Raw genomic sequence first — 25766 nt, forward strand, 5'->3', positions numbered from 1 at the left:
ACATTCGGTCTCCAGGGCTAAACTGTCTCAGCCTCATCAATCTATTGTAGACTCTTGGCTGGGCTTCTTGTGCTTTAAGGAGGTTCTCCACAATCGGCATTACCCTCACAATCCTGTCCTGCATCTGGGCCACATACTCAATGATACTTCAATGAGGTGTAATCTCTGCTTCCCAGGTCTACTTAGCAATATCTAGATGTCCCCGAGGGTGTTGTCCGTATAACAACTCGAATGGTGAGACGCCCTTAGAGGTGTAACTTCCCTAATAGAGGACAGCAAGTACGGGGGTAAGCAATCCCAGTATCGGCCATCATTTTCCATGACCTTCTTAAGCATGGATTTTAAGGGATTATTGAACCTCTCCACCAGGTCATTTGTTTGCGGATGGTACACTGACGTACTGAGTTGTGTAATCTGGAGAGCTTACATAACTCTCATTAGAGATCTCTCTCATCAAGATCTACTTTTGCATGCCCATCTGAAAGAAAATATAAGTTATCTCTTGGGCTGTGCTTCTGGTGGAGGAGTTTCTTAGTGGTACTGCCTCCGGGTACCATGTTGCATAGTCCATGACCACTAGGATATATTGGTGCCCTCTGGCAGACTTAACTTGGCGTCCGACAAGGTCCGTGGGAATCTTGTCAAATGGAACCTTTATAATAGGTAACAGCACTGGGGTATTGCGGAAGTGGGAAACAGAAGCAGTTAGCTGACAGGTAGCACAGGATTGGCAATAATTAATAATCTCTCAGTGACTCTGGGCCAGTAGAACCATTGAACTTCTTGCTCCTGGGTTTTGTCTATGCCCAGATATGCACCCAAGACAGGACAATAGGCCAGGTCTAGTACGCTACGCCTATAGAGTCCCAGTACTAACAGCTGCTCTAATACTTCCCCCTGTCAGTTTAGTGACCCAATACAGCAGATTCTCATATATTGCTAAATATGGAATCCTGGTGTAGGCCCCTGGCTCTTGGGCTACCCCATTTATCACAGTAACATGGTCTCATGCCCCTTTTAGCGTAAGGTCTTCTATTTGAGCAATCCCAAAATTTCCCCCAACTCAGGAATCTAGGCCTCATTGGTCATCGCCTCATCCTCTTCGCCAGCTAGGATACACAAGGGGAACGCATCCACCTCCGACTGCGATGGGGATTCTTCATGGTTGGGCCAGCTCCTATCTGAGTAACTTGTTGCCCCTGTCTTTCACCAAAAATCGCAGAAAAACCTAAAGTCGTGCCCTATTATTACTGAGTGTAGCAAGTCTTTACCTACTCTGCCTCATAGAACTCAGTGCCACAGTTTGTTTTAATAAACGCTCTAACAAATGGGTAGTTCTTGCTATCCCTGTCAATACTGCAGATGCTCACAATTTTTCCAGGGATCAACTGGTGGGGGAGTATGGCCCTTACCAGGGTCACCAAACTCCCAGACTCCAAGAGTCTTGATACCAGTACCCCATTTATTGTCTCATTTGACCCTATGACCCTCCGGTCACCTGGCTCCATGGAGATGTTCCGAGAAGCCAGGCTGTGACCCTTCGTCAACTGGCCTGGTACCTCAATGGACTGTCTGCCTCCTAAGTTTGTCGTCACCTCCTCTGTGTGTGTGCCACAGCTGGTGTAGTCAGCCATGGAAACTCTGAAGTCACAGCTGCTCTTATTCTGGCAAATCAGCACCATCTTGGGTATTGTGCTTAGACTGTTCTATGTGTTATTTGCCTGTTTTGTGGTTCAATAAAGTATTGCCACAGAATTTTACCCTCACCATGGGTTGTCTGAGTACTATTATGTCCATGGTAAAAGAAGAGCGGGCGTTTGGTGGGATGATCTCTGCTCCATGTGGTTTCAGCTAGCGGACTAGTGCACCCGCTGACCCCCGTGTCTCCACACTATATATGTATGGGAAAGAATGCATTTGTAAACTTAAGTATATACCATAAACTGTCTCTTATTAATAGATTAACTCCTATAAATATAATTGTTTTCAATAAGTCAACTGCACGGTATGTAATGCAACATCGACCAAGGAGTTTTATGGAACAGTTATAGATTCTATTTATTCTTAAAGGAAATCTGTCACCACATTTGACCTATCTAAACTATTAATATGGGCAACAGGTTTTGCAAGCAGAAGTCCCAGAAGACTGGAGAAGGGCAAATGTTGTCCCTTCAAAAAAGGAAATAAGGAGCCAGGAAATAACAGGCCAGTGAGCCTTACTTCTACGGTATACCAGGAAAGATATTTGAACACATTATTAAACAGCATGTATGTAAATATTTGGAAAAGAATACAGTAATTAGCCAGTCCACATGGGTTTGTAGCAAACAGGTCGTGCCAGACTAATCTAATTTCTTTCTATGATGATGGAGTCACTGACTGGATGAATCAGGGAAATGCAGTAGTAATACTATCCTTATTGAAAAAAATTGAACAATTATGGGATTCATAAGGCTACATTTAAGTGGATTCATAACTGGCTCAGTGATCGAACTGGAAGAGTGGTAATAAATGGTTGCACAGGGAGAAATGCAAGATTCTACATCTGGTAAAGAAAACCAAAAATTACATTTATAGAATGGGAAAATCAAGAAAAGCACATCCAGCCCATGAAAGGCAACGCTTCCCAGGACTCACATCCAAAGATGATATTTAATATTTTTTTTATTTGATAACTTAAAATACAGGAGTTATCATTTGTACTGTGTTTTTATGATACCTGAAGAAGAATATATACTGTATCCTGAAACGCATTGTATCTCCTCTATTTTAACTTATCAAATAAAAAAATATGAAATATCTTTGGTTGTGAATCCTGGGAAGCACTGCAATTCATGGGCTGGATGTGCTTTTCTTGATTTACTCTTCCTGCGTGAGCCTGATTCTGGCTCTTTCACTTGGATCCACCCAAGACAAGCTGCAAGACCTGTCTATTGAAAAGTATCCCAAAGGGATTTTTGAGGATACACAGTCTAAAGCATACTAGTTTTCTATCAGGAGAGTGCATACAATTGTGCACCCTTTAAAGACTATAATATTGTGTTCACGCACATAGGGTGCCACAATTTGTCTGTTCATCTCTCCCAAACAGGGTTTTCTTGTATATTTATGGGATGGGAGGAATAGAACTAAGGAACAGCACGTGTGAAAAAGACTTGGGTATACTAATAGCTCACAAACTGTACACTAGTGTACAGTGTGATGCAGCAGCAAAAAGGCAAACACAATTCTAGGATGAATTACGAGAAGCATAGAGTCTAGATCATGTGAAGTAATAATCCACGTCTACTCCTCCTTGGTCAGGCCTCATCTGGAATATTTTGTCCAGTTCCGAGCAGCACATTTTATTAAAGACATTGAAAAACTGGAGCAAGCCAGAGAAGAGCTATCAGGATGGTAAGAGGACTGCAAAGTATGTCCTATGAGAACCGGTTAAAGGATCTAGGAATGTTTAGCTTGCAAAAAAGAAAGCTAAGAGGAGACTTATTTAAATCTGCTGTTCTTTTTACATTGGCTGTGCGCTTGTGTATATATACTTTTCCGGGTCAAATAGACCCAGAACAGAACTTCAGGGTCAAAACAAGAGAAAGATATGGAGCTTAAGTCTGAAAATAGTAAAAAGGTATAAGTTTATTCCATAGAATCTCATAATTACATTAATTTTACTACATGTGACAAATAGTAGAAAAACAGTACAAGAGATATGTTCAGCAGAGAAATCAGGTAGATACTGGCATGTAGACCAAAAGATACCACATCATTTATATAGTAAAGTGCTTAGTGCAGTCCCATCATATCGAGGCAAACAAACAAGGCAAAAAAATGGTAAGTAATGATAGTAATAGTGCCTAGAGCAAAAGTGCCCTGTATATATTAGACTATCCCACTATCATATGGTTCCTTACCTATCATGAGGTATATCATATCCACGCCATGCAGCCCCAACGCGTGTTTCCTGTTGGCTTTGTCAGCCCCCTGAAGATGTTGCCTGGAAGACAACTCTGCCTCCAGAGCTTATTTTACATGGAGGATGAGTTACCAGTGTGATGCATAATGGCCGCTCTCTGCTCTCCTGATCTAACTGCAGAGCTGTGTGTGATTATACCTGACTCATCTGCAGGTTCCTCTCAGCTTCATCTTCCATCTCACAGGCGGACTAAGCTGCAATATTTTGGCAATACAGCTGAGCTAGAGAGCTGCAAAAAATGTGTTTGTATGGAGAGAAATTTCAGTTCTCCTGTTCTGTGTTAGTTACATATCTCACAGTGGTAACTCCCCTTCATGTAAAATAAGCTCTGGAGGCAAATATCTTTCAGGCAACATTGTCCCTATTGCCTGTAAGAGGTCACATACATATAAGAAAAACATGTATCTCTCTGGAATAAGACATTCGATCACAGATATCAAAATATCATTGCATTCCTTTGACCTATATGCCCATATAGATGGCTTAGGATGGTTGATCCTACAGACAGATTTCCTTTAAGATACTGGTATTTACAGTCAAGAGGATTGAGAAGTGATGAAATCAGTTAAAAGTTATTTTATTGTAAAATACACCAGTCAGAGGTAATATTTCGAACATGAAAGATTTGGTGACAACTGCCATCTGAGATTCAACAAAGAAATCCGCCAGATTCTTGATAATATTATCTACACGACTGTAGAAAAGGAAATGGCATAACTCAAGATTAGTACAAGATAAGAAATGTGTTTGCAAAGTTGCTTAGCAACATATATAAATTTAGACTCTGATATGTCAAATGTTCAAAAGTTTTCCTATAAATCTTATCAGTAAAGAGTGTTTTTGTAGAAGTGGAAATGGATTGTACACATATGATCGAAGAACTAAGAATTTTGAAGATCAAGTAGATGTGCTAGAGAAACTTATGAGGCCGGCGTCACACTTGCGAGTTTTACGGACGTAAGAGCGCAGAATCTACGTCCGTAAAACTCGCAAAAAATACGGCACAATTATTCTCTATGCCCCTGCTCCTATTTGCCGTATTTTACTGATCAGTATTATACGGCTTTCTACGGCCGTACAAAATCGCAGCATGCTGCGTTTGTCACCGTACTGCGCAAGAAATACGCCAATGAAAGTCTATGGAAGCGTGAAAAATACGGATTACACACGGACAAGCAGTGTGACTTGCGAGAAATACGCAGCGGTGTTAGAGAGAAAAGCCGGTAATTCAGTGCGGTGTACAGTAAAATCACACTGACAGCTTACAGTCCAATAGGTAGAATAAATGTGTACACATAGAATAGGTATATATATATATATATGTCAGTGAGACACATATATGTATATATATTAATATTTATTCCAGCGCTATACAGCTTGAAAGCCGGTAATTCAATTACCGGCTTTTTCTTTCTCCTTCCTAAAACCCGACATGATTTGAGACATGGTTTACATACAGTAAACAGGGGGGGGCCAATGTGTCTCACTGACATATATATATATATATACCTATTCTATGTGTACACATTTATTCTACCTATTGGACTGTAAGCTGTCAGTGTGATTTTACTGTACACCGCACTGAATTACCGGCTTTTCTCTCTAATATATGTGTCTACTGACATATATATATATATATATATATATATATATATATATATATATATATATAGACAGTATATATATATTTTCTTTTCTTTTTGGGACACATGGATCACTTCTATAGCGGTATGTTGGTTTTGCTAGCCTGCGAGAAAACCACGCAGTACGGATGCCATACGGATTACATACGGAGGATGCCATGCGCAAAAAACGCTGACACACCCTGCCTACGGAGGAGCTACGGACCACTTTTTTCGGGACTTTTCAGTGTATTACGGCCGTAATATACGGACCGTATTGTTTTACGCTGTGTGTGACGCCGGCCTAAGAGCTGAATTTTGGCATGGTTCTAAGCAATTAAGAATCTACTTGATCTTAATTATCCTTGAAGTGCTGCAGGATCACCACATAACTTTTCCCAACTTTATTGTCACCCATAATCTGTACAATTCAATTGAAAAATAAGCTAAAATATTTTCAAGTGAAAGAAAAAAATAAAGAACTAAAATAATATGATTGCATAAGTCCGCACATCCTTACACTAATACTTTGGCACATCTTTGCACTCTTTGACAACTTGTTCTTGCTGTCAGACCTCTAGTGAAGCCATTCTTGTGGTGACGTGGATTTGTTGCTTTGGGTTGCTGTCATGCAGAAAGGGGAAATTCTTCTTCATAATCAGCTTTTTATCAGAAACCAAATGGTTTTGATCTAAAATTGATAGATATTTAGCATTTTTCAAAATTCCCTCTAGCTTGACCAAAGCCGCATTTCCAGCTGTCAGAAAAAAAGCCCTGAAGCATAATGCTTCCCCCACCATACCTCAGTGTGAGTATGGTGTTCATTTAGTGATGCACAGAATTGGCTTTGCACGAAACAAACCTTTTGGAATTAAATCTTGGCGAAAACGTTGAACCTTGGTCTCATCAGACCATAACATCTGCTCCACACACGATTTTAGCAGACTTACTTTAGGTTTTGGCAAAACATAACTGGGCTTGGATGTTTTTCTTAGTAAGAAATGGCTTCCATCTTTCTACCCTACCACACAGGACACACATATGAAGAATATGGCAGATTTTTGTCACATCCAGTACACCACTAGTACTGGCTAGAAATTTCTGTAGTTCCTTTTATATTGCTTTAGACCTCTTGGCAGCCTCCCAGACCAGTTTTCTTCATGCAATGTTGTGCCAAATTTAAGACACTTCTTGATGACCGCCTTCACAGTGTGCCATGGTATAGCTAATCCCTAGGAAATATTTTTGTACCCTTCTGGCTCATAACTTTCAACAATGAGATGCATTTGCTCTGTTTTAAGCTGTTTTTGGTCCATGCTTTTTGCTGTGAAATGCAACTACAAAATGTAAAAATAAATCCTGTGTGTCGTGTCCTTGCCTTTCATGTGGGCTTGCACACTGAGCCTCCCTCTTTCACTGATTTATTGCGCCGTCATGTGCCTCTAACAGCCGCGAGTGGAGTAGAATAATGATTGTTAAAAAATCTGAAAAAAAATAAAAAAAACACAATTAAAAATAAAACATTTAAAAAAAAAAATACACATTTGGTATTGCTGCATTCTTAAAAGTCTGATCTATCAAAGTACAAATTAAATTGATCTGATTGGTAATTGGCCTAGCAAGAAAAAAAATGAACCCACCAGAATTTCATTTTTTGGCCACTGCAACATTGCAATAAAATGCAATGAGAGGTGATCAAAACAGCGTATCTATGCCAAAGTGATATCAGTAAAATCATCTGCTCATGGTGCAAAAAATAAGCACTCACACAGCTTTGTATCCTGAAAAATGAAAATATTACTGGTCTTGGAAAATGTCAACAATTTTTGCAAAAAATGTTTTGCAATTTTTTGCACCACTTAAAGAAGAGAAAAATGTTATACATGTGTAGTATCTGCATACTAATACTAACCTGGAGAATCATATTGCCAGGTCACTTACACAATAAATAAAACGAGGTACGGTAAATTAAAAAAAAAAAAAAAACATTGTCAACTTACTCTTTTTCTTATTTTTTTTGCAATTTATTTGCAATTTTCCAGTACACTATGTGATAAAACCAATGGTGTCGTTCAAGAGTACAACTCATCTCACAAAAAAACAGGTCCTCTTATGGCTATAGTGAAAGAAAAATAAAAAAAAGTTATGGCTCTTGTAAGAAGGAGAGATAAAAATGAAAACTAAAAAACAGAACATTGCCATGTCATGAAGGAACTAAATGATGGCCGTGGTGTGCTGACTACTATTTAACATGAATTTAAAAATGTGATTGACTAATTCTGAACACAACTACATCCTCAATTTTAAGACGGTGTTCACACTTTAGCAACCATCTTATTTTATTTTTATTATTTTTATTTTTCCTCTGAAAATTATTTTAGCTTGTTTCTCAATGGATTTGTAGAGATTAAAGGTGGAAAATCATTAACCCCTTCATGACCATGGGATTTTTCATTTTTCCGTGTTCGTTTTTCACTCCCCTCCTTCCCAGAGCCATAACTTTTTTATTTTTCCGTCAATTTGGCCATGTGAGGGCTTATTTTTTGCGGGACGAGTTGTACTTTTGAACAACATCATTGGTTTTAGCATGTCGTGTACTAGAAAACGGGAAAAAAATTCCAAGTGCGGTGAAATTGCAAAAAAAGTGCAGTCCCACACTTGTTTTTTGTTTGGCTTTTTTGCTAGGTTCACTAAATGCTAAAACTGACTTGACATTATGATTCTCCAGGTCAGTACGAGTTCGTAGACACCTAACATGACTAGGTTATTTTTTATCTAAATGGTGAAAAAAAATTCCAAACTTTGCTAAAAAAAAAAAAAAAAATTTTCCGATACTCGTAGCGTCTCCATTTTTTGTGATCTGGGGTCGGTTGAGGGCTTATTTTTTGCGTGCCGTTTTTAATGATAGCATTTCGGTGCAGATATGTTCTTTTGATCGCCCATTATTGCATTTTAATGCAATGTCGCAGCGACCAAAAAAACGTAATTCTGGTGTTTTGAATTTTTTTCCCGCTACGCTGTTTAGCGATCAGGTTAATGCTTTTTTTTATTTGATAGATCGGGCGATTCTGAGCGCGGCGATACCAAATATGTGTAGATTTGATATTTTTTTTATTGATTTATTTTGATTGGGGCGAAAGGGGGGTGATTTAAACTTTTATATTTTTTTTATTTTTTTAACATTTTTTTCAACTTTTTTTTTTTACTTTTGCCATGCTTCAATAGCCTCCATGGGAGGCTAGAAGCAGGCACAACGCGATCGGCTCTGCTACATAGCAGCGATCTGCTGATCGCTGCTATGTAGCAGAAATGGAGGTGTGCTGTGAGCGCCGACCACAGGGTGGCGCTCACAGCTGCCGGGGATCAGTAACCATAGAGGTCTCAAGGACCTCTATGGTTACAATGGAGACGCATTGCTGACCCCCGATCATGTGACGGGGATCAGCGATGACGTCATTTCCGGAAGCGGTAGTTAAATGCCGCTGTCTGCGTTTGACAGCGGCATTTAACTAGTTAATAGGTGCGGGCAGATTGCGATTCTGTCCGCGCCTATTACGGGCACATGTCAGCTGTTCAAAACAGCTGACATGTCCCAGCTTTGGTGCGGGCTCACCGCGGAGCCCTGCATCAAAGCAGGGGATCTGACCTTGGACGTACTATCCCGTCCAAGGTCAGATAGGGGTTAAAGGTGAAATGATTCTTCTTGGCATGATTTTTTTTACGCAACAAAAACTTGGCATTTTTTTACAGGGGTGTGCATAGATATTTTATTTTACATCTACTGTAAGCTAACAAGCTTGAAAGTTACATTATCCATCACAAGAGGAATGTGTTTAATACATATTGTACTTATGACATTGTATGGTTATGCTCATTTAGTATAGCATCAAGCACTTGTCATTTTTTATATTTTTTTTTTATATTTTTTTTTTAGAACCTCCAAATTCATTGGATCTGAATGGATCTCATGCCAGGAAAATAAAGTTGACAGCTCCAAATATTAACCTTTCCCTGGACCACAGTGAGGGGTCTATTCTCTCTGATGACAATCTTGATACTCCAGATGAACTTGATATTAACGTAGATGATCTTGATACTCCAGATGAAGCTGATTCATTTGACTATACTGGAAACGGTAAGACCACAGTATGACGGCGTGTACGTTAAAGGGATATTACTGTATATTCTATCGGAGGTATGGAAGCAGTCAAACAGGTACTCCCATAAAATATAATAGAGGGCATATTCAATTTCTGGAAAATGAATGGTGCATAACGAGGGTGAAGGTACTAGAGGCAACCTTATAGTTAAAAATTGATGTTTGTGTTTATATAAAATCTACTAAAAATGTCTAATATTACTATTATAGTAATTTATTATTGTGAAATGAGCTTGACAGTTTCACTAGTATTACAACATCTGAAGGTGAATGGTGAGGGTGGAGACAACTCCTGTGCAAAACAAAGAAATATGAGCAATGAGGAAGATATGAGGAACAACTAAATGTTTTATGTAACAATAAACCCAAATATATTTATGAAATTCTACACAATGGATTAAGAAGGAAGTGATTAATCTCCGCTATGTATAAATACATGATGACTAGATTGTCAAGGGGATTTTGATAATTTCCTAACTGTAGAATAGTCAATATATGACCTATGCCTAATGTTACTACAGTAAATTACACCGATACTGGGCTCAAATGCTAAACCACTTAAAGATAAAATTGTGCTTTTATATATGCCGTTCATAGGGAAATCGAGATGGAAACTTCTCCACCTGGAGGATCAAAACTGTTTTAATACCATTTTGGACCCTTACACACAGCCAAATTGATACTGTGATATATTTCATGTAAAGTATGTTTTTAGACCTATATAAGGGCCACCAGCACAGTTGGCCTCTTTTGTCTAGGTTCACCCTTGCTACGGACCCAAATGAAATCCAATATATGTGTGGGCTAGGCAAAGGAGATTTGGGTCATTAACCTTTTCTCACCAGCCAAATTTTTTGCACTTTCATTTATTTCTATCTTGTTTTCAACTGTTTTTGGGTTTTGTTTGTACGTTATTCACTGTTCGGTAAAATTGACTTGAAATCATGAGTGTTCCAGTTTTTTAGTGGTCATAAAAATGTGGAAATTCCTAAAAAATAAAATTGGCTTATGTCACCATTTTTTCAAGACCAGTAGCATTTTCATTTTTCAGTCAATGAAGCCTTCCTAGGATTTTTTTTTGTGGGGAATGCTGACATTTTTCTTTCCAGGTAGGCACATGGGCCTCGGGTATCGGTTTAGTAGCTAGGTGGGGCACATGAGATACGGATAGCTGAGAGACAGGAAACCATAGGCAGGTAGATGTAGCACAGGAAACCACAGGCAGGTGTTGGACATCATGAAACCACAGACAGGCAGGCAGGCGGAGGAAGTCAGTAAACCGCAGGCAGACAGGTGGACTGCAGGAAAAGCTGAGTAGGAAGCCAAGGTCCAGCGACACTGAAGTCTTAATACAATACTAAGACACAAGGGTGTGTCTTAGTGAGCCTTATATAGGCCTGGGCTGATGCTCATGCCAGGCCATCTGCAAAACCCGACGTGGAGCACTGCAGAGATCAGCGTAACAGGAGAAAAAGCAGGGATCTGGGACAGGTGTATAACATTACCCCCCTCTTAGGGCCACTCTCAAATGAGTCCATAACCATAGGGAGCAAGGAAAAACCCAGGCTCAGTCACGTCTTCCCTGCTATTTTCTTTGGCTCCATGCCCAAAGAAGAAATCTGCAAAGTCCTGATGGGAGGCAGAAACATTAGGAGCTATGGATGCAGAAAGTATTGAGCACAGTTTCATAGGAGAAGGTTGAGGTAGAGTTTTGAGATAATTGCAAAAACAAGATGGACTCCACTGAGTGATCTGCGATCCAGTTGGACAACTATTGACCAGAGCATGAAGCCATAGCCATGAAAGTCCCAAAAGCATCGGTACATCAGAGAATGGCAAAACTAAAAATGAAACGTCCTTTGCTTGTATGCACCAATATGGAGAATTACCTTCTCTGTCCAAAATTGGATACGACCATCTGGAATTATAGAGCCATTAGTGGAGGTTAGCTTCTGGGGTGACTGCAAAGAAACCAAAGGAGTTTTCAGCATTTTGGTCAGAGAGAAGTCCATAAAATTCTCAGCTGCTCCAGAATCAATAAGTGCTTGTCCCGAAAACACTGAGCAATTGTAAGAAACAGGCATAGGCAAGAGAAATTTATTTTTACTGGAGGAAAGAGATAATCCAAGAGCGATACCTTCTTCTTCACCTAGGTTAGAACAATCTCTCTGTTTGGTCTTCAGTTTGAAACTGTTGAAGTGATAATGATCCTGTTCACCACAATACAAACAGAGTCCCTGTTGAAGTTAATGGGATCTTTCAGCTAGAATTAATCTGCTATGGCCGATCTCCATAGGTTCAGATGCGGCCAGAGGGGAAGTGGATGTTACAGAAACTCTTGGAGGAGAGATATGAGAATCCAGAGTTTTCTTCCTCGACCGCTCTTTAAAATATAAGTCCATACGAGCAGCGGGGAAAATTAACTCGTCAAGAGAAGATGGCAAGTCTCTACCTGCAAGTTCATCTTTGATGTCAACTCAGCAGAGTGCGGAACTGGATAGCAAATTGTTCCACCGAGTGAGTCCCTTTTCTGAATCGCAGTATAGAATTAGCAGTGGAGTGAACAAGTCCATCTCAGTTTCTGAAACTGGGACACGAAATATTTCGTAAGTCAGGAATGGGTTAAAATTACCATCAAATATACACATTTACACTGTATGACTTGACAGCTGTTATATGGATTATTAATGTCTACTGACCATCTTTTACAATCTGTAACTTTTCATATTTACACGCTGGCATAGAGGAACAAATAATATGAGAACTTTATGAATGGTGCCAGATTTTTTAATCTGCCAAGAAATGATCTCAGTGATTTAATCTCCCCAGTATGTTCTGTTTCGCCTGCCACATAATGTGCTTTTCTCAGTGTAAATGTCTACATTTAGATTTTAGACATTTTTCATGATACAGCCATTGTGGACAGAAATATAGCGTATATCCAAGAGATGGTGCTAAAATTCTTTATTAATGGATGTATTACTTCCTGTAGAAGATGCATATAAGTTTCTTACTAGATACATTCAAGATGAATTGCCTAGAGATAGGGATAAAAATAGTAGCGATGACGAGGGTACCTATGAATTACCATGGACAAGTAAAAAAGTTTTAACCACTCTAGTCTTGGGTCCTTTGTACATTCACATTCTGGAGTTACAGTAGTTCTCTTATTTGATTTCTTAGATTTGCCACTCCGTTAGAAGGAGAGAGAAATCATCCTGTATTGGATCTTGGCACAAGGGAGAAGGAAATTACTCCCAATCAGATCTTGGCCAAGGGCGGTGGAAATATTCCCAATTTACTCTTGGCACAAGGGAGGAGAGAAATATTCCCAATGTAAAAGACTGGGAATGTGCTCGCTCTCCCATATGCAGAAGTCCAGTCCAGGTCTAAAAAACTTTTGTGGGAACAGATTACCTGAAAACGGCATTAGGTGATTTTCACATAGTTGTTTTTACTGAACTGAACTTAAACCATTGACCACTATGATGATCCGAGTTTGGTTCAGCAGACCTATGGCAGGGTACATTTATTGGTAATATAAAATGGACCAAACATATGGCGGTATTATGACAGTAAAAAAGCAGCCTCAGAAATATTTATCAAGGATACATTCCAATAAAACTTCTCTGGAATAAAACTCCTACTTTTTTGCCTTTACATATGCTAAACTAATCACTTGTCCTTCTCTATCAAGTTCTTAAAACCAATATCTTAGTAAAACATTGTGATCACGTGTCGACTATTTTCTGATCATGGGAAGACCACATTAACCGGCAATTAGAGCTGAATCCTAACAGTGTGTACATTACACATTCATAGTGCTTGGCAAGGTACACGGCTTGTTGAAGTTTTCCATAGGGTGAAAAACCTCTTTTTCTTGGGTGAAAACTTACAACCAATATAGTTGCCATGTTAACTTCTCTGTTGGTAGAGTCTCTATGGCTATGAGTCTAGGAAAACGAGGTGACTCTTTTAGTAAGTGAGATGGTAACCTCTCAGAAGAGGATTACAAAAGACTGTTGTCTGGGATACCTCAAACACATTTTATTAGCATGCTGAGATGTCTGACCCTTATACAGAATGACAATAACAAGGATTATGACTGAAATTCCACAGCATGATGGGACACTTTATCACAGATGTGGAAAGTACTGTAGTAGAACGTGTGGTAAAGCTTAGACATCTCCAGGATATGTAGGACACACATGGGTTAAAGGTTCATTGTGGAATTGGAGATTGAGAAGTTTTTAATCCATTCTGTACCTTGCATCCTTTGCATAAGACATAGCAATACAACCTGCTAGCGCTTGTCAGCTAAACTATGGGGCATGCCAAGGAATGCTGAATTCAAGAACAAAAGCCCATTTTAATATTTGTTTGGAAAGATTACTATGAAGAGCAGACATATCAGAGGGCCATCTAATTGGATAATTCTTCTGTTTCTCCACTCACAATTGATTCTTTGTCCTTCATGGTTTGACCTCTTCCTCTGGAGCAGTAGAGCACATTAGCTTTAATAAGCGCATGGTTACTAGGGGAGTGTTGCTAATTCCACATGTAAATACAGAACATGGTGTGATTGCTAAAGTCTGGATTTAGAAAGGTAATGTATTCAACAGAAGCTTTGTTTTGTTTGTTTGCACTCAGCGGTGTTAATGGCTTTAGATACGGGCGTATATCAATTTCATAATTCCCAGATTTCAGACTTTTAATTCTGCATTCATTAACAGATTTTTGTGTTTTTTCTGGCACCGAACAACATTAAGGATGGGGAATTAATTAAATGTAACTAGAAATACTATGCCTTACACAGTATATTGATAGACCCAATGAGCTTTTATGGCAATGATAAAAACAGGTTCTACTCCATAAATCATAAAGTGATGGCATATCCTAAAGATACGTCAACACTTACTAAGATGAGATCACACATTTCATCACTGTTTAATGCAGATCTATTTTACAATTCCTCATCATTTTTAAAATCTTTACCCACTGAGACTGATCTGTAACATTCCGGGTTACATCCAAAGGATAGATATCAGAACATGTGACTGCCACAATTATATTTTATCTAGACATTGCTTTGTGAGCTTATGTCATCATCAGAACAAGTCTATCTTCTTGTCAAATGGACAACCTGTCAGTACATTCATGCACTCTAACCTTGGGCAGATAGTTACTCTGATGTGCAATGTTGTCAAGAAGTCAAATCTGTAATAAGTACTAGGCTTGAGGAGAAATATCTGTTGAGAGTTTCCCTTTCATCCAGCCTGATCAACAAGAAACTCCCTAAACAAAAATAAGGAGGAACCTGCAAATCAGGCTGAATGCGGTGGAGAGAGGATCAGTGAACACTTCTCAAAATCTAGCAGTCAACACTAGAATCTAACCAGTGTGGAATCTTTGTTTTCTCAAAAACACCAGAGCAAAATATAGTTTACTGTTTGAGGTCACCTGTTGTTAGGTATCGAGTTCCCGCCTCTGCACAGGGGGAATCTCGAACCATCTCTCCCATTCGGTCTCCCATTCTTCTCCAGCCGCAGTGGAGTCTGCTCAGCGGAGACATCGGTCCCAGCGTCTTGCTCAGTCTCACCCTGTGAATAGGGTTACTGCTGCTTTTCCTGCTTCTGCCATTGAAGCCAGTGCTGGGCAGCGGCGAACAGACGCTTTTGGGACTAAGTCCTGCTTTTTCCCTTCTGAGCATGCCCAGGGTGAGATCTCCCGTTGGAGATCGAGGGTCACATGCTCAGATGCTGCAGCGGTTCCCATTGTTCCTCCAGGTGCTAAACTTCTGTGGCAGCTGCCCATTGGTCCTTTATTGGAAGGTCCTATACATGCTGCAGCTATATAAGCTTCGCATGACCGCACGGCCATGCGCTAGTGTACAATTGTAATAGTGTGTGTGTTGATGAGTGCAACTCGTTCCTTAAAAAACCCATCCCTTGTGTATGACTGTTCGCGTAAGGTGTATGGCTGCAATCTAGCGCCCGGCTGAACTCACAGCGTTTACACACGAAACAGCGCCTACTGCTGTGACCGCCAGTACGGTGCCACACGCCATTAGAGCGCTTCTTTAACCCAAGTCAGGGTGGTTAGTGGCGTCCGCCAGTACGGCACAGCTCGCACTCTCGTGCTATTTAATTATTAGTTCTGTTACGTGCGGTACTGCGGCCCTGTGACGCAACAGGGTTCGCTTCCTTCACCCAGGGTGAAGTTAACCCGTGTGTGTATTCACATTGTACCGCCATATAGTCCATCATTACTTGGCAGCAGGTTCCATCTCTGCACGGTGGACCCCGGGCTGCGAACGCACCTTATTCTATCTTATTATTTGGTGCGTTCCGCTAGCCCTAACACCTGTCATTGTATATGGCATGATACATATCAATACCTACCATGGAAATCTGAGGGCTCTCACTGTTCTTTGGCATGCCTACATTAGATAAAGTGCACATGATAACCATGCTACAAAAACTCATGACATGTTTCTGTCTGTTGCATTTCATATTACCCACATATTCTATTTTTGAAGCTGCCATGTGCATGAAGCCTTAGGCACATCAACCTAAGCCTATTAATATTAATAATTCATGTGTGTACTGGTAATGAGGCGTGCAGTCAAAAGACATGGCTTTCCCAGGTGAAATACAATAAAACTATGTGTATCACCAGTTAATCCCAAGGAGCCAACAACTTATCTGAACCAAAAACTCAAGCAAATCTTAGTAAAACCAGTTACTTTAGATTCGAAATTTTTGAAACTTGAATTTGTCAACTTCACCAAATTTGCCCACAAAATGTGACTCTCATTCCTTCAAGGCTTCTGATTGCCCTGGAAATATGTAAATAGAACTCAGATGTCTCCTTGTACTGCATTGAACTCCTTTTGAGCCATTTAATGCAAATTTAGCCTTAGTAATGTTCAAATAACCAATGGCCAACCTATCTGGCTGGGGTAAAATGGATGGTAACCAACAGCTGTATTTGCATGGTGTGTGCAGGTATAATATTGGACTATTACAACAAAGAAGTGTGCAAAAATGACCATTTTTAGCAACACACACACTTTGTGAGGCAGACAGTTAATGAAAAGAAAATATATGGCTTCTTTGTCTGTGACACACAAGCCTAGGTTTCAGGATTCTTTAATAGCAAAAGTAGGACTCATGGAATTAAACTGCCCTTCTGGTTTGCAATTGTGATATGTGAAGAATAAAAATTGCTTTTACTAAGGTTCTGTTGCTGCAGTATATCACAGATCAATGAATTTACAGTAACGCTGACAATGTATCTGTGAGGACTGGCAGAACTCACCGAGTTAATATGGATGTTATAATTGGTGCATTCGCAGCCTAGGGTCCCCCGTGCAGGAGACAACCTGCTGCTAGAAAATGACGGCACTATATGGTGGTATAAGTGAACTCAGTTACTTCACTGAGTCACACAGAAAAGAACACGCTGTGCCCTGTTAGCGTTACAGGGGAATACAGTTAAATGCTGAGCTGATGGCAGTCAGTGGTCACGCACACAGAGAAGCACACGAAAACTCCTCACCGGAAGGGCCGGTATTCTAGGGGCTTATTTCAGCCGGGTCCCTGAATACAATCATACAAACTCCTCACCGTAGGTGCCGGTATTCTAGGGGCTTATTTCAGCCGGGTCCCTGAATACAATCATACAAACTCCTCACCGGAGGTACCGGTAATCTGGTGGCTTATTTCAGCCAGGTCCCTGAATACAATCATACAGGCGTGACCACAATTAGCAAGCTCATAACATGAAGTGATACTAGCCCATGGCCGTGCGTCCATGCAAACCTTTTATAGCTGCAGCAGCTTCAGGACCTTCCTAGAGGACCAATGAAAGCTGCTACAATACCAGAGCAACTTCAGGACCTTCCTAGAGAACCATTGGGATCTGCAGCAGTACCTGAGCTTGTGACTCCTGACCTCCAATGAGAGGTCTTACCCTGGGCATGCTCAGAAGGGAAAAAGCAGGACTTAATCCCAGACACGTCTGCTCGCCACTGACCAGTACTGGCTACAATGGCTGAGCCTGGGAAAGCAGCAGAAACCATCCGCACAGTATCAGGCTGAGCCAGACGCTGGGACCGACATCTCCGCTGAGCAGGCTCCACTGCGGCTGGAGAGGAATGGGAGCCGCAGAGGAGATGGTTCGAGATTCCCCCTGTGCAGAGGCAGGAACTCGACCCCTAACAGTATCTACAGCACCTCCGTATGGCACTTGAATCTTTGCACTTCCCATTTTCATTTTAAATTTGCTTCACTAGTGCAGCAGTACAACTCAATGCAATTTTGGCCATTTTATGTCCCTATGTGAAATGAGCTGTGCGTTCTGACCTGTAAGCATAAGATGGCACATCTTGCCTGGCCGTCATCCTTTATGGTGACTGTGATGGTTCCCCTGATTTTTCTAGACCATGTGATGTGATAGTTGCAGGCCATTATGGGAAAACTCACCCATGGATCTGTGAATTCCAGGAAATTTAACTCAAAGTCGATTCTCCATGTATCAATTTGATAATCTCTACCAGTAACCACATGCCACCCACACTACCAGCACAATCTAATAGAAATTTCTACTTGTTGATCCTCACATATGCCCACAGATTCCTATTTATCACTTCTAGAAAAAATTGTAATGGTCCAAAAACAAAAACAATGTGGTAGGTTTGCTGTTGTTGAATTGGAATCGTGTTAAAATTTACATTCTAAATCTCATTAAGTGGTAAAATGATTTACGTTTATCTTAGATGATCGTCCTGCCCTCGGCCACTCACTGCAAGGAGATTTTGGATCTATTCAAGAATACACAGCGGAAGAAGAGAGAGCTGATAATAAGCTATGGAGGACAGTCATTATTGGTGATCAAGAACAACGAATTGATATGAAAGTGATTGAACCGTACAAGAAAGTTATATCACATGGAGGTATGGATAAGTGTTAAAATACAGATGCCAAAGTAGGTTTTTACTTTATTCTCATTTTAGATAAACATTGGCCATTAAATGAGACCTCTGCCTTATTGATGAAAGCAATCTGACTGTTCTGTCCTCACTAGCTGAGGCAGGCTCATACGTAGCTATACAGTCAGCTAAACCGCTATACCGGGGTCCAAGAAGGAGACTGTGGTTGAGTCTGTGCTTTATTAAACGTAGTGGTATATTGATGCGGTGAAACTGTGAACAATGATATAAATAGAATCAGTGCATGGCATAGAACAGATACATAATACACATGATATACATTATGCATAACATTTAGAAAGCTAGTGACTAAACTGGGAGTACAACTGGTTAAACTAAGCTAATATAGAGCAGGAATATCTATATGAAGCATAAAGACATACCGGCAATGCAATCGCAAGGGGGATGAAGTGAAGCGTCTTTCCTTGAAGGCAAACTGAAGAAAGTGAAAGGAAAAATGGAGGGAAATGGAGGCTGAGCTACCATAATGCATTGCAAAGGAGGAGGAGAATCAGACATGGATAATACAAAAACAAGATTGAACTGCCAACATAACTCTGGCCGCTAGAGGGAGCCAAAGCATCACAGATGAATAAAGGCATGAATATATCAATACTGTATACTGAGGAAACTGCAGTTATGCAAGCAAATAATCAGGGCAACAATATTAGATGGCGGAGACAGAACACTGACCTTAAATATTACTATTAATCTACCATGCTAGACTAGTCTAACATGAGTGTGTGCTCCAGAGCAACTCATCCGCAATTAACTGGATGCAAAAAAACTGAAATCATATTAATCCATTATGAAGTCACCCGCTGTGTATAAATACAGAGACATTTTCCAGCCTTCTTGTGTTTCCTTCCTCCTCCCCCTCTGTCTTGTTGTTGTAGTATGGGTTCCCTTTGGTATCTTGGTGCCATTGGGGTAAATGAGTCTCTTTATGTCTTTTCACTCCATTTTTGGGGAGGCAAGATGAACAAAAACAGCAAGTCATTGTTTGTTTTTTACAGCCACACGTTGTTTTTCCTGACTGTTCTTTTCAAGTTTTCAGTTAGGTTTATTTTTCTTTTTAGTTAGTGATATATATAAATCAGTTTTATTGGGGAAAGGTTTTCCTTTTTTCTGTTTTCTTTCTTATTCACTAAACTTTTTAGAAACATTTTTTTTTTTAATTTACATTCCGCTAGGCAGGGGTTCCCAACCTGTAGCTCGGGAGCCACACGTGGCTCACGGTCCATTGAATTGTGGCTCACGGCTGTCTTTCAGCTTGGTGCGTTAGCTCCAGTTCTAGCAAACAGGAATGAAGAGCACATCTGAAAATGGTGAATTTTGTGAGCAGCCCTGCACAGAAGAGCAGATCTGGATGAACATGTACTGGTCTTAGGCGATTTGAGATGTGTTAAGTATGGTACGCTGGAGAAAAGATGACACCACCTGTCAGAGGAGGTGTTTGAAGCTGGATGTGACAGTGTCTTGGGAGCGCTTTATAGGAGAATACTGAATGGGGGTATTGTAGTGCTTTGGGGTGATTGATTTTTGTGGAAAAGCTTTGGTTACCATTATGCCTGTAATGGGGGCTTTGGTTGCCACTATTATGAGGGGGCGGGAGCTGAATGTGGCTCGTGACCCTCTCTCAAGGCTGGATGTGGCTCACGACCCTCTCTCAGAGCTGAATGTGGCTCTCAAGGTCAGAAACGTTGGGGACCTCTGCGCTAGGGAAATAGACAATGCTATTCTTTTATAATACTCTGCAATACTGCTCCTAGCATGCATAGAATTTCTACTTTTTTTAATGTTTGGTGCATCTAGCGTACTGCTAAGACTTATTAAATTCTTTCTCAAATCCACCTTTGTGTTTTTGACAGTCAATGTCTAGATGTCTTAGGTAAACAATATAATGCAAGTTGTTTCATATGGAAGATATCACCTATGGGGGAAGGGTAGTATTATATTTTTTCCTAAGCTGCTCTCTTAAATAGAGAGAGTCCACTTCTAAGCTCAGAAAATGTCTTTTTGTATGCCTCAGTGTCATGATGTCATATTTATTTTTTGCCAAAAAGAATAAGCTTCTTTTTTCTCACATCTGATCCTGTATACCGGTAATTCAAGAATAACCATTGTACTATACATGCCAATAATATGCGACTCATTGTGTATGAAAGAAAGTATGATTTAGAAACACACCTAGGACTTACAATATTCTTACACAATATACGTATTTTACCGTTTAAATAGGAAGAGAGAAAAAAACATGAATACTGTGACAAACATATCTTATTGTGTTTTCAAGAAGGTGTGAGACAAAGAATGACAAAGCGAGTATTTACTTACTATCGCTTGCTCTGCATTTAGACCATCACATACCTAATTCTCACTCATCTGTTCTCCTAGCTTTTGTGTTCATGAATATAACTCAGACGTAACGTGAAACTTTTGCAGCACCTGCTAGTAAAACATTACAATTTTGCCTAAACCAGTTGGACAACTTTCCATCACTGGATCACATCTTAACATTTGAGTAGCTTTATATATTACTTTACTGTTTGCAGGTCAAAAGCAATGTTCATAGCATGCAGGGTCGGACTGGGGTGTCTGGGGCCCACCAGGGGAATGGACTCTAGGGGCCCACCCTACAGCTATATGCAAATATCTGTCATTATAGCGGAGCATCAGCTGTAAAACAAAGACGGCTGTTGCACATCTACTGTCCGCCCCCTTAACTGGGATGTAGAATCACGATAGTTTACATTAATGGGGTTCACCATAATTGATATCAAAGCACTAGGATGTTCTGCCTTTTGTGAAAGAATCTCATGTATTCAGGCTCAATGGAAGATACCTAGCCACCATTATTTATTGCACTAAGAAGCCGCTCTGAAAGTTTGGGCACAAAATGCAAAATTTTTTCAATAATAATATTTATGGTGCAACATGTATCATTTTTTAAATACAACTCACCTTCTTTTTAATTTTCAGTGAAATTTAACTTTGCGACTGCATCAAGGGTGAATTTTCCCGATAGCACCCTGATCAGGATTGAGAGAAAAGGGTAAATTGTTGAAAATTATGAAACCAAAATTCTTAGAATTCCACAAGAGAAATATTTCTTTGAAAATTACCAATGCTTTCCAAAATTGTTAAGACATGTTTGGCGTGGGGGAATTATTGCATTACCAGCCAAATCTGTGATCCTCATTCCCTGCAGCTTCCAACAGAAAGAATTGTTTCAAATTATCAAGCCAAAATTACTTGACTTCCAAGACTGCAAATTTTTGACCAAAATTATCATGGTTAAAACAAATTATCACTGATCCATAGGCTCCACAGGATAGGTGATCGCTTAGATCCGACCATTAGAAACTGCACCGATTGGAAGAATGGGGAAGTTTTATCCCTGACAGGACACTTTTATCCCTATTTTAAAATGCAGCGGCAGGTGGGATGTCTGACCGCAGCTCCATTCATTCTCTTTGGGGCTTCCAGAAAAAAAAAGTGCAGCCACTGAGAGAATGAATGGATCAGTGATCTAGTGGGACATGCCACTCCAGTCTAATGGGGACAAAAAGTTCCACATTTTGCTGAATGGGTCCAAGCAGTCAGACCCCGCCACCAATCAATACGTTATCAATTATCCTGTGGAGAGGTGGTTATTTTTTTCCACAGGAAACCCCCTGTAAGTGCATCTCCGCCGCTGTGTACAAAACATTAAAACTCTAATGGAAATAAAGAATTTTCTCCTAATTAATATTAGAGAGAACAAATGACCGCCATACACAACACAATCCACTATACCAAGACCAATATTACCACATACAGGGAAGAGATACCACCACACCATGACCAGACCACATAGTAACCGAATAATACAACATACAAGGGACAAATACCGCCACACCATGACCAGATCACATATTACCACCACATAGTGACCGAATAATATGACATATTATGGCAGCACGGTTCAGAGGTTAGCACTGCAGCCTTGCAGCGTAAAATAAAATAAATATTACCAGCATATAGGGACCAAATGATACCACATACAAGGAGAAATACTGCCATGCCATGACCAGAGCACAAATTACCAACACATAGTGCCCGAATACTTTAATATTGATTATGAATACAAACCACAATACTAACAACACTGTTATTACCACCAGTGACAACATACACAGTACCTCTGTATATAGTGTCAGTGTACAGGTAATACAGTGATCACAGGTGACATTATACACAGGAGCTCTGTATACAGTGTCAGTGTACAGGTAATACAGTGACTACCAGTGACATTATACACAGGAGCTCTGTATATGGTGTATAGTGTACAGGTAATACAGGGATCACCGGTGACATTATACACAGGAGCTCTGTATATAGTGTCAGTGTACAAGTAATACAGTGACATTATACACAGGAACTCTGTATATAGTGTATAATGTACAGGTAATACAGTGATCACCAGTGACATTATACACAGGAGCCCTGTATATAGTGTCAGTGTACAGGTGATACAGTGATCACCAGTGACATTATACACAGGAGCTCTGTATATGGTGTATAGTCTACAGGTAATATAGGGATCACCAGTGACATTATACACAGGAGCTCTGTACATGTGTCATGTCGGACGCTTTTCACACTAGGGCGTCCGACAGACAGCGGTAATTCCACATTTGTCCATTATACGCTCAGTGGAGCCGGCTAGATTTTATCCAGGTTATCCAGGGTTAATCTGGCTGGTAATCTGGTTGGAGGCTGGGTCACTCCCATGGCCTTTAAATAGTCATTCTGGACTTTGGGCGTCGCCGATTATAGCTTGTGTCTTGTGCCTGGTGATCTCGGTCTGGAGTGGTGGTCTAGGAGTTGAAGTATCGTATCTGGTGGTGTATTATCCTTTGTCATATTTCTCCTTCCTATATTTGTGTTTATTTTTGCCCTGTGCACATTATAGTGTTTTCCTGTGTGTCTGCGGCGAGGTGCGTTTTTAGTTTTCCCTGTCTGTACTTTCTGTGTAGGTTGGTGTGTGGTCTTATCACTGAGTGGCGGGTGGAGGTTTCAGCATAGGGCTGAAACAGGAGTCAGGGTCAGGCCTGGCGGCCCAGACAAGCACACCATCAGTGTAAATTCTGGGAGAGGGACAGACAGGGTTTTCCCTAGTCTGAGGGATATCGCAGGGGCCCGGTTAATCAGCTTTAGTCTACCCAATACCCCCGTGACATTATGGTGTAAAGTTTACAGGTAATACAGGGATCACCGGTGATATTATACACAAGAGCTCTGTATATAGTGTCAGTGTACACATAAGACAGTGATCCCCAATGACATTATACAAAGGAGCTATTTACACAGTATACAGTATATAGTGTAAGTGTAAAAGCAACACACTGACTCACCGGTGACATCTGTAGTTGAAGTCTTTTTTCTTCATCCAGTGCAGAACGCCATTACTTCTTCCAGCAAAGACTCATCTCTGCAGAAAATAACACAGTTAGCTATAGCTAATTGTTTCGAGAGCACATTCCTCACTATTTTCCTCGACTTCTATACTATGTCAGATGAAGAAAAAAAAGACATAGTGCCACCCTGCACAGTAGCAGGACCCAGTTTTGTTCTCCCCATGGAAGACAGTAAGCTCAAAAATAAATTACAGCAGTAATCATGTCCCCTGATTGGCCCCTACAGTAATTATGTCCCCACTTGCCACCATAAACCAATGTATGTTCGTCATCCTGACATCAATACAGTAATTATGTCACCCCTTTATTTCATAAGGTGCCAGATCCTTGGCCCCTTTATTTAATGTCTCCATCTTGGACCCCAATGTCCACCTTAATAAGGTCCCTATCCTGGGCCCCTTCCAGTAATAATGTCCTCATCCTGGGCCCCTTTATTTAATGTACCCTCCCTGGGCCCCTATGTCCATCCCTATGGCCACTACCTTGCCCAACTACAGAGGTGGGGGATTCTTCTCACCTTCTTGCGCTCCCCAGCATCCTCTTGTGGCTTCATATTCGGCGTGGTCGTTACAATGGCTACCGACTTCTGCTGTGACGGTGCTCTGCTCTGTTACCGGCAGCGCGCTGACGTCACATAGCAGTAACATTGAAAGGCCGCCGGCCTATCAAAGGCTGCAGGAGCCATTTAACAAAACTGCTATGTGACTTCAACACATGGCCTGTCACAGAGCAGAGGGCCCTGTCACAGCTGCAGCCGGCATTCATCTTGATGTGCGTGGTTGCCAGGGTCAGCTCCAGATTTTTATGGGCTTCGGGCGAAAGAGTATCAGTGGGCCCCTTTGACAAATGCCACGATTCCTGATGCACAGATAAAAAAACAGATATAGTACATTATATAGGCACCACACAGTGCGCCATACAGTATTATGGTCAACACATAGTCCGCCATACAGTATTCTGGGCACTTCATAGTCCTCCATATTGTACAAATCCCTAGTTAGACCGCACATGGAGTACTGTGTCAAGTTTTGGGCACCGGTGCTCAGGAAGGATATAATGGAACTAGAGAGAGTACAAAGGAGGGCAACACAATTAATAAAGGGGATGGGAGAACTACAATACCCAGATAGATTAGCGAAATTAGGATTATTTAGTCTAGAAAAAAGACGACTGAGGGGCGATCTAATAACCATGTATAAGTATATAAGGGGACAATACAAATATCTCGCTGAGGATCTGTTTATACCAAGGAAGGTGACGGGCACAAGGGGGCATTCTTTGCTTCTGGAGGAGAGAAGGTTTTTCCACCAACATAGAAGAGGATTCTTTACTGTTAGGGCAGTGAGAATCTGGAATTGCTTGCCTGAGGAGGTGGTGATGGCGAACTCAGTCGAGGGGTTCAAGAGAGGCCTGGATGTCTTCCTGGAGCAGAACAATATTGTATCATACAATTATTAGGTTCTGTAGAAGGACGTAGATCTGGGGATTTATTATGATGGAATATAGGCTGAACTGGATGGACAAATGTCTTTTTTCGGCCTTACTAACTATGTTACTATGTAAC

General features: G+C 40.7%; 1 protein-coding gene across 10 annotated transcripts in view; it reads left to right on the forward strand.

Moving 5' to 3' along the window:
* Window positions 1–25766, forward strand: part of PRUNE2 (prune homolog 2 with BCH domain) — a 458932-nt gene that overhangs the window by 345127 nt on the left and 88039 nt on the right. For all 10 annotated transcript variants that reach the window (XR_011320642.1, XM_069763045.1, XM_069763070.1 and 7 more), the window contains 2 exons: window positions 9524–9724; window positions 18528–18704. Coding sequence is in view for 9 of the 10 variants with exons in the window: in XM_069763045.1 (XP_069619146.1) it covers window positions 9524–9724; window positions 18528–18704 (378 nt within the window). In the remaining variant the exon portion in view is untranslated. The remainder of the gene's footprint in view (window positions 1–9523; window positions 9725–18527; window positions 18705–25766) is intronic.

This window comes from Ranitomeya imitator, chromosome 1 (genome assembly GCF_032444005.1).
Source record: "Ranitomeya imitator isolate aRanImi1 chromosome 1, aRanImi1.pri, whole genome shotgun sequence".
Classification (NCBI taxonomy): Eukaryota; Metazoa; Chordata; class Amphibia; order Anura; family Dendrobatidae; genus Ranitomeya; species Ranitomeya imitator.